This window comes from Pelophylax lessonae (assembly GCF_965119305.1).
Source record: "Pelophylax lessonae genome assembly, chromosome: 11".
Classification (NCBI taxonomy): Eukaryota; Metazoa; Chordata; class Amphibia; order Anura; family Ranidae; genus Pelophylax; species Pelophylax lessonae.
Genome location: NC_138778.1, coordinates 172,672,392 through 172,686,479, shown reverse-complemented (window position 1 = coordinate 172,686,479; position 14,088 = coordinate 172,672,392). Strand labels below are relative to the sequence as shown.

Here is a 14,088-nt window from a genome sequence, read left to right as displayed (position 1 = left end):
GACATCGGATCCACAGCACCTACTGATTGGCTCCCCCTCTGTCCAATCAGTGTGCGATCAGGTCATTGTGCCTGTGTCCTGTGTAATCGGTGGGTGTCGGCAGACATTGAGTCCACGGTAACCGCCGCTTAGTGTGATCACAGCAGGAGCGGGCTAGCGGCAGCGAACGCGCATGCTCCAGACTTGACAGTGTTAGTTTAGGTACTAGGTAGTGTAGAATCGATTAATATCGTTTTTTTAATGCTGATACCGATACCGATATTTTGATCATCAGATATCGGTATCGGCCGATATTGGCCGATATTTCCGGACATTTACATTTTTTTTTTCCACAGGTACTGTTGTGGAGGGATCTGGGGGTCTGAAAGACCCCAAACCCCTCCTCTGCATTTAAAAGCATTTAAAACGGCAAGTTTGGCTGTTTTGAATGCTGTAATTTTTTAAATTTGGCGCAGAGTACCCGGAAGTGATGTCATGACATCACTTCCAGGTTTTTGCATGGAGACCCGATCAGAGCCGAATGCGGCTTTGATTGGGTCTTCTCTTCGACGGCCATGCAGGCTGGTTGCCCGGGTCTCCCGGTGGGACGGGAGAGCTGGGCGAGCCGAAGAAGGCGGTGGGAGGGGGGGGACGTCCCCTCCCACTCCTTGTAATGACAGCTGAGTGGCATCAATTGTCATTACAAGACAGCCGACCGTCGGCTATGGATGCCTCTAGCTGCAGGCATCACTCCGGTACAGCACTTTCCCGAAATATCGGCAATATCGGTAACCCCGATTCCAATATATCGGGCAAAGTGCATATCGGCCCCCGATATATCGGTGTTGCCAATAATTTGTGGATCCCTAGTACTAGGTATGTGATCTGGCACACAGCGGCCACCCTGCCGCAGTAAATGTATGGTCCGCAAGTGGTTAAATAACCTTGCGTGTTTTAGACAATAGTTAATGCGGGACTAAACCGCTAAAATAAATGTCCCCCACCCCTATTCTGCACCCAATCTTTAAATCTCTGACACATGCGCATATGCGCCACCAGGTGTCTAGGACCCAGCAGAGACCAGTGGCGCATATGCAAATGTTGTGAACTTCTGGCAGATTGCCACCATACCCATGGCGGCATTTGTGGGAACGCGCACTAACCTGTGAAATACGCACACATATGCCGCACAGTTATGGCTTGTGGACACACTGCCTCCTGGGAAAGCTGTGATAGGAAAGGGGGAAGGATAAAATCAGATAAAAATTGATGAAAATTGTTGTAGTGAGTTTAGTTCTGCTTTAGTTCTGCTGTAACCACTTCTGGACCGGAAGGATTTGCCCCCTTAATGACCAGGCCATATTTTGCGATTCGTCACTGCGTTACTTTAACAGACATTTGCGCGTCATGCGACGCTGTACCCAAATAAAATTGATATTCTTTTTTTCCCACAAATAGAGCTTTCTTTTGGTGGTATTTGATCACCTATTTTTTGCACTATAAACAAAAAAAGAGCGACAATTCTGAAAAAAAAACTATATTTTTCACATTCTGCTATATAACATTCCCAAAAAAAATATTTAAAAATCTAAATTTTTTAACATTTTAGGCCAATTTGTTTTCTGCTACATATTTTTGGTAAAAAAAATTGCAATAAGCGTATTTTGATTGGTTTGCCCAAAAGTTATTGCGCCTACTAACTACGGGAAAGATTTATGTCATTTATTTTGTTTTTATTTTTTTTACTAGTAATGGCGGCGATCTGCGATTTTTAGCTGGACTGCGACATTGCGGCGGACAGAACGGACCCCTAACTGACATTTTTGGGGGGGGGGGGAGGGACATTACTACAATAATCAGTGCTAAAAATATGCACTGTTACTGTAATAATGACACTGGAAGGAAAGGGGTTAACACTGTGGGTGATCAAAGGGTTAAATGTGAGCCTAGGGGAGTGATTCTAACTGTGGGGGGAGGGGCTTGTGAAATTACCATAGAGACCTGTGATTCTATATAGAAGGATCACAGGAGCTCTGTGATCATTCCAGAGAGAAGAACGGTCAGCTGCGTTTACAATAGCCGACCGTCCTTTTCTCTCAGCGGGGAACAATCGCGGGTGTCAGGGGGCAATTGGAGCCGCTTGCCCCATGCATTGGAGTCCCCACTGCCGAGTAAGGACGGGAGCCCCCTAGCTTCAGGCGCGCGACTGAAGTAGGTCTACATCAGTTCGCGCAGGAGGGCCGCACTGCCGCATTAAATAGGTGGCGGGCAGTCGGGAAACGGTTAGAGTGTATATAAAGGCAAAATCTTGTTTTGGAGAGAGTGAATAAGGGTTGGACCCTCTGCCAGATTTTTATGGAAATGGAGCATTAAATTAAAATGCCTGATATATAATGGGAGAAGTCCTTATAAATCCTAATTCCTTGTGTTTGACAGTTCTCTACAAAAGCGAGGTCACTCGATTGGAGAAGCAGTATTTTATTGATTTTGCAAATGACGAAAGTAAAAAAATGAAATGCGTTTCAGGGGCTCGGCACTCCCAATTCATCAGGGCCCTAAAATAAATGACATGTCTGTTGGGCCCAGATCAAAGCTCTTGGAGAAGTCTGATTCAAACCAGCAGGCTAATATTTAGGAAGGTGCCTGTGTCAGTAGAAGAGTGGTATGCATACAGCTGTGCATTTAATCTCTTAAGTACACAGCTGTCACCATGCTGCTCTGCTACTGACATGGGACTCTTCTTATATACTAGTTTCCTGGTTTGGATTAACCACTTCAATACCGGGCACTTTTCCCCCTTTCCGCCCAATGGCTAAATGACAATTGCACGGTCATGCAACACTGTACCTAAACCAAATTTATGTCATTTTTTCCCCACAAATAGAGCTTTCTTTTGGTGGTATTTGATCACTGCAAGGTTTTTTCTTTTTTGCTAAACAAATAAAAAAAGCCCGAAAAGGTTTGAAAAAAAAAAAGTTTTTTTGTTTATGTTATAAAATTTTGTAAATAGATATGTTTTTTTCTGCACTAATGAGCACTGATGAGGCCGCACTGACAGACACTGATGAGGAGGCACTGATAGGGTGGCACTGATGGGGTGGCACTAATATGCGGCACTGATAGGCAGCACTGAGAAGCAGCACTGATGGGCACTGATATGTGGCACTGATAGGTAGCTCTGATATGCAGCATTGGTGGGCACTGATAGGCGGCACTGCTGTTCACTGATAGGCGGTATTGATGGGCACTGATAGGGGGCACTGATGGGCACTGATAGACGGCACTTATCTGCACTGATAGATGGTACTGATGGGCAATAATGGGCACTGGTGGGCGGCACTGACAGATGGCAATGATGGGCACTGGTGGGCAGCACTGATGGGGAGGGCACTGGTGGGCAGCACTGATGGGGAGGGCACTGGTGGGCTCCCCTGAGCCCTGATTGCCATCCCTGGTGGCCATGGTGAGCATCCCTGGGGTCATGGGTGGGCATCCCTGGGGGTCATGGGTGGGCATCCCTGGTGGTTCTAGTGGCACCCCCCCAAGGGTCTGCACTGGTAATCAATACTCTGCTTACCGGTGCAGACCCCCCCATCAGGAGAGCCACAGATCGGCTCTCCTCTACTCGTGCCTGTCAGGCACGAACTGAGGAAAGCCGATCAACGGCACTTCCTATTTATTATGTGACCAACTGTGATTGGCATCACTGATCGGCGCACAGAGCGCATTATCCTGCCGCTGTCAAATGACGTCAGGTCAGGATAATGCCTTCCTGCCGTCATTTGCCTATAGGGCGGGCGGGAAGTGGTTAAATTTCTCCAGGAGCTTTGCTCTGGGTCCAACAGATGCATTATGATATTATTTTAGAGCCCTGAGGAAGGAGGAGTGCCAAGCCCCCGAAACGCGTTGGGTGCAGATGCCTATTTTTTTTTTGTCAATTTGTGGAATCGATTAACCCCTTCGCACCTAAGGGTAAAACAAATGTTAATCACTAAGCACAATTTTGCAACTTTGACACGTGTTAGTAAAACCATACATATCAGCACAACTACTTTGTGCATCCAGGTGAATTATAAGTTTTGTTTTTCACGACAAATTGGGTTTTCATTTGGTGGTAAATGGCAATGGATATCTCAAGATTTTTTTTTTTTTTTTAATTATCAAAGGAAAACTGTCCCAAAACAGCAACAACAAACAAAAATGTTTTTTTTTTTTTTTTTATTTAGCTGTATTTCTTGTTTCTACCATAACCTACCACCAAAGAAAAACCCAAAATTAATTCTCCAGCTCCCAACGATCACAGGGATACCACATATGTTATTTGTTGTTTGTTCCCGTAGTACAGCTCCGAAACAATAGTGCGCATTTTGCTTTTTTTTTTTAATCCTACATAAAACACTCTGACACTGCCACCGAAACTATTTGAAAAACACATTTTAAAAAAATTCTGCCCAAAATATACTGACCCTGACCTTTGATCCTTACTTGACCCAAACACTAACACTGGCACTGACCTAGTTCAAACCTTGATCTAGGTATTTTTTCTTTATTTCATCTTTTTTTTTTTTTTATTTACTTTTTTATTTTGTACACACAGTTGTTTGTTTATCTCTCTCAGCATGGAGAGAGATACAATGTATCTTTCCTCTCCATTCACATAGAGAGAAACAATGGGATGGGCTTTACAGTCACACTGATCCCTGTGATAGTCAATCGGTCAATATTTTTTCTTTATTTTTTCTTTTATTTATATTTACTTTTTTATTTTGTACACACAGTTGTTTGTTTATCTCTCTCAGCATGGAGAGAGATACAATGTATCTTTCCTCTCCATTCACACAGAGAGAAACACAGGGGCGGGCTTTACAGTCACTGATCACTGTGATAGTCAATCAGAGGCTATCACAGTGATCAGGTGACCCGAAACCAGGAGTTCTGGGTCCCAATCGTTAGTAAGGGACCCGGGGCTCCCACTGAGACCCCGGCCCCTGTGCTGGGAACGTGCTGTGTGGTGCGCTCCAGGACAAAGGCAGATACGCATATTTGCAGCCCCAAGGAAAAAAGGGGTTAAATGCCACTTTAAACTTTAGGAACTTTGATTTGGTGCCCACTTTTGGCTGAAATGCATTTACGCTTTTGATATGGTCAATCTATCTATTTGTACTGGTGACAAAAGACAGAAAGTTAGAGGAGATTTCATGAGAGCAAGAGGTGAAGAGAAATCACTCAATGGGGACAAATCTTCTGGTGACGACTCTCTAAGATAGAAAGTTCCCCTGCTTTTAGGGAAATTCCCGCTCACTTCCTGTTGTGTCTTCAAGACAGGAAATATCCAAAAATACCCCAAGTAGAGTAGGGCACAGGCAGCAATTAAAAAAATTATAAGGGTTTTTGCATGTTCAAAATTTAAAATAAGTTTGGCTATACATAAACATTTGAGAACGCCCTGAGGCGAAACGCGTCGACACAGATTCCGGTCTCTCAGTGTCGTCACTTCCGGTTGTCCGTGGTATGCAAGTTGGAATGCACACAGAGTGCAGATCCCAGCCCCAGCTTTTTAATCAGTCAAAATGTCACATTTGCCCTAGCTTATGTTTGGAACCTTTGTGAATTGTTTTTTTACAATATTGTAAGTGCAAACTATATTGTCTAAGCTTAAAATAAAAGGGAGTATAAGGCCTCTTTCACACGGAGCGGACCGTATTGCGATCCGCCCCGGCACTTTTTTTTTTTTACGGACACGGATGACACTTGTGTCATCCGGTCCGTATGTCCGCATATTATCCCATCCGTTTGCGGATGATATACGGACATAATGTATATTTATGGGATTGCGGATGTCAGCGGATGACACCGCTGACATCCGATTTTGCGTCCCTTCCGTTTTTTAAACGGAAGAAAAAATAGGGTTCTGTTCCGTTCCAAAAAATGGAAGAGAACTGAAAGGACGCAAATCGGATGTCAGGGGACATCCCTTGTGACAGCAATATGCAGTGACAGGTTCTCTTTATGGAGGGATCGAGGGGCTAAAAGACCCCAAACCCCTCCACTACACTTCCATGTATTCAAAACGCCGAAAACGGCATTTTTGTATACACTCTTCTTCCGGCTTTGATCGGGACTCCATCCAGCCGGCGGACGCGCCGGCTGGTTGCTCGGGTCTCCCGGTGGGACAGGAGACTCGGGCAAAGCCGCGGAAGGCGGCGGAAGGGGAGGATGTCCCCTCCCGCTCACCCTTGTAACGATCGAGCGGCTCCCGAGCCACATCAGTCGTTACAGACGGAAAGCCAACCACCGGCTCTAAACCACGGTACTGGGATGGTGCCTCTAGCTAGAGGCATCACCCCGGTATAACACCGCAAAGTTTGCCGACGTACCCCTACGTCACTTTGCGGTAAGTGGTTAAAGATAGTAGGGAAATATTGTGAACCAAGCATTGATCCCACTGGGAGAGGGTTGGGCTTTTTTATTTTTGGGCTTTTTTATTTCTCCTGCATGGCATAATCAGCAACGGTTCCCAAACGGTTTTGTTTTTTCTCCTCTGGACCAAAATGGCAGTAGATAAGAAGATGAACTTCATGTTGCAAGTCTTTTTTTAACCTTAACACTGTAAAATTTGTAATTTTTTTTGGTATCTCCAACTAAATTAAAAAAACTATCTGTTTTAAAAGTAAACTTATCCCTTAAATCCCTTGGCAGTCACCCAAAACCAAGTCACCTTTAAGTCAATAAAATACGAGCATTAGATTGCCCACAAAAATTCCCGTATCTTTACTGCTATTGGATTTTTTCATTCCTGGCATCTCCACCTCATTATATCATACTAAGCCTTTGCTCTGTATTGCAAATAACCTGTCTCGTGATTTCTGGGAAGCAGTGTTTGTATTAAATATATAGCATCCCAAATATTTCTGGCATATTTTGGAGGGAACAGGACCAAGATGTCTAAATACTAGGCCAAGATTTTATTGGGATTAATGAGTTTTCCACAACTTAGCAACTAAATGTGCTGAGAGGCTACTGCAGATTCTATAACAGTGTTTATTTAATATTTCCCGAGAAGACCATTGCATTCCTAAAAGGACTATGTCAGTGGGGGAAGGGGCAAACTTCTTCAAGTATGAATTGCAGGGACCTAGAGGTACAATCACCCTCCAAAACCTACCTTAGGAAGGGTCCCAAGAAACGTTTTGACACTTCTGAATAGTGTCAAAGCTTGCCACTAAGCCCTGCCACCAAACATTTCTATGGGACCATCACTATGATGGGCTGACTCACTGACCAGTTAAATCCCAACAAATGTCCTACACTTTCCTTACTCAACTAAACTGGGGTGAATTTACTAAAATAAAGAGTGCAAAATCTAACGCAGCTTTGCATGGTATTCAATTAGCTTCCTACTTCTGTTTGTCCAATTCAGCTTTGACAAAAAAAAACCTGGAAGCTTATTGGTTTCTATGCAGAGCTGCCCCAGATTTTGCACTCTCTAGTTTTAGAAAACCAACCCAATTTTTGTTTTTCCCTGTGTCCCCAATCGGGAGAATTTCCCCATTTGCTGTCCTGTAAACCCCCACTGCAAAGACTGAACCTATGGTCAGGAGTACCGTAAAGAGAGAACCAGAGGACCTTTTAGTTGGGCACCACTGGTTTTGGCTTCTTTACGCAATAATTTGGCTATGTAAATGTATACATCTCCACTATCCACTTGTACTTACCGAAACACTCTGTGTCTGACATCAATGTGCATTCTGTTAATGTTATCTCATCATCCTCGCAGATAGTGCATGGCAGGCAGGGGTCCATGTTGTTGTCCACATTTGAGAATGTCCATTCTGGGCATTTTTCACACACCGTATCCTGGTTCATGGAGCAGGACAGGATCATGCCATATCCTATAGGACACGTCCTGCATGGATTGCATTCTCCAGTTTGTTCATTCCTGTAGAACCCGTAGGCACAAGCACAGAGGGCATCGTCTGTTTCCACACAGGGGGCAATCATCCGTTTGTTACCGTGGCACTCAGTACATGGCTTGCAAGCTTCAGTGTGACTGGTGGTGTCAGAATAAGTTACACCTGAAAAAGATGAAGTTAATGATAATTAACCAACACAAGTGGCACGTATGTCATGTCATGTATTTGTAGGAACAAAAAATCTAAAGCATAAATCCTGTACATTTAATTCAGTTCAATGCCACTTCCCCAAAGTCTAAACATAGAACTACAGTAGATGCCTACACTGCATAGACCATGGCAGCACTGGCAATGCCCTTTGAATACTCCTTACATTTCATACACAATTAACGAATGTTGAATATATGGTTTGCTCGGATACTGGTGTCTCGATGGGTGTTGCCAACATCCCTAATATAGTGTCAATAGAAAAAAGCAATTCCCCTAGGGACGGGACTTTTAAGGCAAATACCCATCAAAAATTGTACCCCCAAAGTAAAAAATATATTAGAATTTATTGTAACATTTACATAATAACGAGCCGGGGGAAACAGGTCTATTACCTTACGCAGCAGGGACCGCTGAGATATCTCAGTGGTCCCTGCTGCGTAAGGTAATAGACCTGTTTTCCCCGGCTCATTATTATGTAAATGTTACAGTAAATTCTAATATATTTTTTACTTTTGAGTACAATTTTTGATGGGTATTTGCCTTAAAAGTCCCGTCCCTGGGGGAATTGCTTTTTTCTATTTTCAATTAATGAATGTTGGGTTCATTGTGCCTATTATCAGTATTGGAATTTAAATTTGGTTCAAACACATATTTGACCCAAATTTCCTGAGTTCAAATTGATTAAACTTTTCTAATTCAAATTTTGAAGCACATTAAATTTAATGGGGAATCATTTTTCATAGTCACTTCTGGCCCTTTGGAAGGCTGCTTGACAAGCTATTGCCACCAAAATGGCAATGTAAGAATCCTACAGCCTACCACTGAGTGTTCTTTTGTTGAGGGGGTTCTTTTTCTTTACTTGTCACCTTCTGTTATTTTAGATAAGTGTGAAAAAAGTGTGAAAATAGCATATTGGAAAATGTAAAGAGGCAGTACCCTGTGGGATTTCCTTGCCGTATTTTACACATATTTTATGTTTCTTAAGAAGAAAAGTAGAAAAAAAAAAAACATTTGCACGTTCTCCTAAAACTTTTCAAATTGCAAATTGGTTTCTTTTTTTTTTCTACTGTCTAAGGCCCCTTTCACACACCGATTGGGTCCCCCTATCAGTTTTTTAGACGGACCTGATCGACCTGATAGACCATCTATTGACCACAATGGAGCGGTGGATGTCAACGGACATGTGTCTGTTGACACCCACTAACATCCGATCCTATCCACTAAAAACAGACGGATGTGAGATCCGCTCCCCATCCATCTGGCGGATTGGATCGGATAACAGTCGGATGTACACAGACAGGCAGTCCGTTTACATACAACAGCCCATAAAGGATAGCGGCCTGTCTCTGTGTCCATTCTGCATCAGTGGAGCAGACACGGACCTGTCATTTGTCTGCTCAGCAGGAATCAACGGGGAGATCCCCAAATGAGCAGGCGGATCCACTGGCAAACTCTACCAGTGCAAAAGGGGCCCTAAAAAAACCCTCAACTAACAACATTATACACTGAAAAGCCAATACAACTCACTTTTTTTCATGTATTTTGGTGTTACTGTTTTGGGGTTTTTCAGCAATAAATAGTACACTTTTTGGTTTATTTACTTTTTTTTTTTGGTGCATTTTATTCCTAAATGGTAACAAACATTGACTAACAGTTACTGGTCTGTGTGTGCTCACATGCCTTTTACAGTCTCAGAACCTTCAACAGGTAAAATTGCTCAGACAGGCTGCCTGGGATGGTTCCAAGACTGTGATGCAAATGGAAATTGACTTAAAAGATGCATACAGTAAAACCTTGGTTTGAGAGTAACTTGGTTTAAGAGCGCTTTGCAAGACAAGCAAAATTTTCAAATAAATTTTGACTTGATATACAAGCGATGTCTTGATATACAAGTAGCCTCAAGTCCCAGTTGAGTATAAAAGAGAAGAGAGGCGCCTCTAAGTGTAGCAATATTGCTAAATTTAATGAAGGTACAACATTTAGCAGCTCACATGGTTGATGATTGAAACAGGCACATCTAAGGATGCAGGCATCAGGGGTAAAGCTGTCCACATAGGACCATCCTCCGCACCGTCATCTACGTCATCCTTTCAATGCTGCCCCTCGCTTTACTGCAGGGGGGTCTTCCCGTTCAGGATTACAGACTAGCAGCCGGCGGTGCAGACGATGGTCTATGTGGAAAGCTTTACCCCGGATGCCTGCATACTTAGATGTGCCTGTTTTATTCATCAACCATGTGAGTTGCTAAATGTTGTACCTTCATTAAATGGAACCATATTGCTACACTTAGAGGCACCTCTCTTCTCTTTGATACCCTGTATCTCCTGCTGGATTTTGCTTCCAATCCCCTTGTGGAAGCGGCTATTTGTGGATGGACATTTTATGGTTATATAACCTATCGCAATGCTATAATCTTTTTATATGGACTATAAATTGAAGGATTTATGAATAAATGGTTGTGGAACGAATCATCTGAGTTTCCATTATTTCTTATGGGGAAATTCGCTTTGATATAAGAGTGCTTTGGATTACAAGCATGCTTCCGGAACGAATTATGCTCGCAATCCAAGGTTTTACTGTATTTTACAATATGACAGTAATGGTACCTTAACATTTTTTGCAAAACACATAGAAGTCTCAGTATCCAAATCTAAAAAAAATATATTTGCATTTAGATATACTATAGGTCTACTACTGCTGTACATCAAGGATTTAGATTATTTCTTATAGGAGGTTCCACAAAATCCATTGGAGAGGTTGTTGTGTCTGGGGAGCCCAAGACATATAGGAAGCTAATAGGTGGTTTAGTCCATAAAGGTCCATCCCCTACAATCTTTGGAAATACCAACCCTTTAAACCTCTGCATTAATTCTATACAATTTTTTGCAACTTCGTTGTAGGAAGTTAAACATGGTGCAGTCCACATGAAAAAGCAGAAGCTGCTGGAAATTGTAGTCCTTAAGCCAGCTGCACTGAAGCCACTACTTTCATTGAGGGGATAAAGAGTTATTGGACCAAGAAATCCATAGATGTGGAAGAATAGTGACATTGTAGTTCTGACTCATCTGTGACTCACACTGCAATTATTCTCTCTGTAATGCAGGTCCAAGTAGTTTAGATAACAACAGAGGACAAAAATAACCTAAAACATGAAATATTTATAAGCAATGACTGTTCTATATATCATTTAGTATATATTTTATATACTTATTGATATTTATATATCTCCCAACTATCTCATCTTCTTCTGAGACTACTAAATACATTTCCACAAATATCAAGTCTGAAACTAGCATAGAATGTTGAGAGGTATTGCCAACTCTATTAAAATGTGTAGATATTCTGACATTTCTTTAGGAATGGTCTCGTATTTTGCAAACTGTCTTGGTCATCCCTCATCCCCTCCAACCCATCCTGGAATTTTTATTTAAAGAGAAACCTAGTCATCAATGACAATCTGTATTAATCCGAATCTTCCTTGATTTTTGAATACTTACTTGCAATGCCAGGACAAGGTCATCCAGAGCCTAATTGAACCTCCCCCCATGGGCATTATGTGTCAGCCAAAATCCTCTCCCCGCCCAAGCACTAATCAGTATGTTTACCCCCTAAGCATTAATTCCCTCCCCTCCCAATAAAAATACGCCCCTGCTGAAATCCCCTTCTCAGCATGAACTCCCCCCCCCCCAAGTTCTCCAGCTCAAATCCTCCCATTCCCCATATTACCCCAGCACAAATCCACCCCCAGTAATAATCCTCTGCTCCTCAAATCCCCCCTCTGAGCACAAATCCTCTCCCCCCACTCCAAATCACCCCTCCCAGCACAAATTTTCACCAATCCTCCATCCTAGAACAAATCCCCCCCAAATTTCCCCTCATAGCATAAATGCCCCCAATCATCCCTGCTAGCAAAAATACCCCCCCCCCCCACAAGAAAATCCCCTCCTAGCACAAATCCCCCACAATACTATATTACCTTTTGTAGCACAACCCCCCAATTCCCCCTCTTAGCACAAATTTTCCTACCTCCCAACACAAATCCCCTCAAATATCTCTATTCCTAGAACACCCCCCAACATATCCCTCCTAGACCAATTCTTATTCCCTGCCTCCCCCAAATTCCCCCTCCCAACACAAATCTCCTCCCCTCAACCGCCTTGTGGTGCCCCCTCACTTCACAGGATACCACAGTGCCCAGAGCAGCTGCCCCTCCTGCCAACCCCTTTTCCCCGGCCCTGTTTACTTGTATTCTGCCAATTTTCCTGCCTGAGCTCCTTAAAGATAACAGTCAAAAAACTGCTACTTCTACGTATACCGCCTTCATTGTACAGTTTTTGGAAAGTTTCATGCTCTGTTTATGTACATCATTTATACACCTGCATTACAATGTGACAAACTGTCATTAAACAAAGGTGTCAAACTGTCATTTAACAAAGGTGTCAAACTGTCATTTAACAAAGCTGTCAAACTGTCATTTAACAAAGGTGTCAAACTGTCATTTATTAAAGGTGCCAGACTGTTAAACTGTCATTTAACAAAGGTGCTATTAGAAAGTAATGAAAAAAAAAAAGGCCTTGTCAGATGACAGATCCAAAGCTAAGTGTTGATTATCAAGCCTAAGCTCAGGCTCACTCACTTGATGGTCTAAATGTATTCTAATTCTTTATACAGAAGAAACCAAAATAAAAAACCCAGTGAGGGGGCTGTGAATTGATTACCATAACAAGTAAAACATTTTCTTCTTCTTGCCATCAGCAGCGGTCATGACAATTGCCTGGATCAATTATATAGTTACGTAGTTAGCCAGGTTAAAATAAGTCCATCTAGTTCAACCAGTTAAAGAAAATCATATAATCCCATACAGGCGGTCCCCGGGTTACAAAAAAGATTGGGTCTGTAGGTTTGTTCTTAAGGTTGAATCTGTTTGTAAGACAGAACAGGTACATTTTTTAAGTGTAGCTCCAGCCAAAAAATATTTTTTAAGTGTTTTGGCTAGCATAGGGAAGGGTTAACACCCCTGTAACATTTGTTTTGCTGTCTGTTCCCCTGTTCAGTAGATTGCCCATCACTTTCTGTCCTTATGACAATTGGATTTAGAAAATTTTGGGTTGTTGTGAAAACAAGGATTGAAGGGGGGCGTGTCCGGAGGCCGTGCGGAATGGACGTGCTGGAGAAGAGCTCCGATCCCGCCGCTCTTAATCCGCGGTAATCCTCCCTCATCTACCCTCGGAGGGGGCTCAAAACGCCCCAAGGGGATACATCGGCGCCCCAAGAAACTATATTGGACAATATTGGGGCAAAAAACGCCGGATTGAAGGATCATTTTTTGCGGCCTAGTCGAGCTCCGAAGCCGCGGACTTTCCTGCGGGCCGCGACCGCGAACACCGGTGCCCGGTAAGGCCGCAGAACACAGGGGTACCTGACCACCTGATTGCCGCATCCATCCATTCTCTGACTGCCGCCGGGGATCGGGTAGCCGTCGGTGCCCATATTTTGCAGCTCCTCCAGGGGATCGCGCCGGACCGGCGCCGCGGCCTACTCACGACATTGCGGCCTAGCCGGAATCCTCGCCCGGGACGGTAAGCGGTGCGGCCCTCTCCATCCTCCCGGCAGTCTCCCCCAGGGACACCCATCACTGCCTACCTGGCCTGTATTGCTTCTGGGGACCCCCGCCATCTGCTTTAACAGGGCTTCTGGGCGCCGCAGAGCGCCATCTTGCCGGCCCCCCCTGCACCCACCATCAGCGCCCAGGAGTCTTGGGGTACCCCCCTGCCACGGAGGGATATCTGGGGTCCCCTCCTCATCTTCTCTGGAAGCTGCAGCCCGGGGTCATACTCTGCTGTTCCGGGCCTCCAGTGCTGAGGAGAAACACAGCCTGAACTCTGGATTTTGCTGCCTGCGGATTTTGTGAGTTGGGGGGTCCTAAAGCCTGTAGACTGTCCCTTTACATTGCCACTCTTACCTGCCTGCCATCCCACAGCCCTGC

General features: G+C 43.8%; 1 protein-coding gene across 1 annotated transcript in view; it reads right to left on the bottom strand.

The window, feature by feature from the left end:
• NGFR (nerve growth factor receptor) overlaps positions 1-14,088 on the bottom strand; it is a 143,753-nt gene that overhangs the window by 24,058 nt on the left and 105,607 nt on the right. The window contains exon 3 of the mRNA XM_082271294.1: positions 7,695-8,054. Coding sequence (XP_082127420.1) covers positions 7,695-8,054 — 360 coding nt within the window. The remainder of the gene's footprint in view (positions 1-7,694; positions 8,055-14,088) is intronic.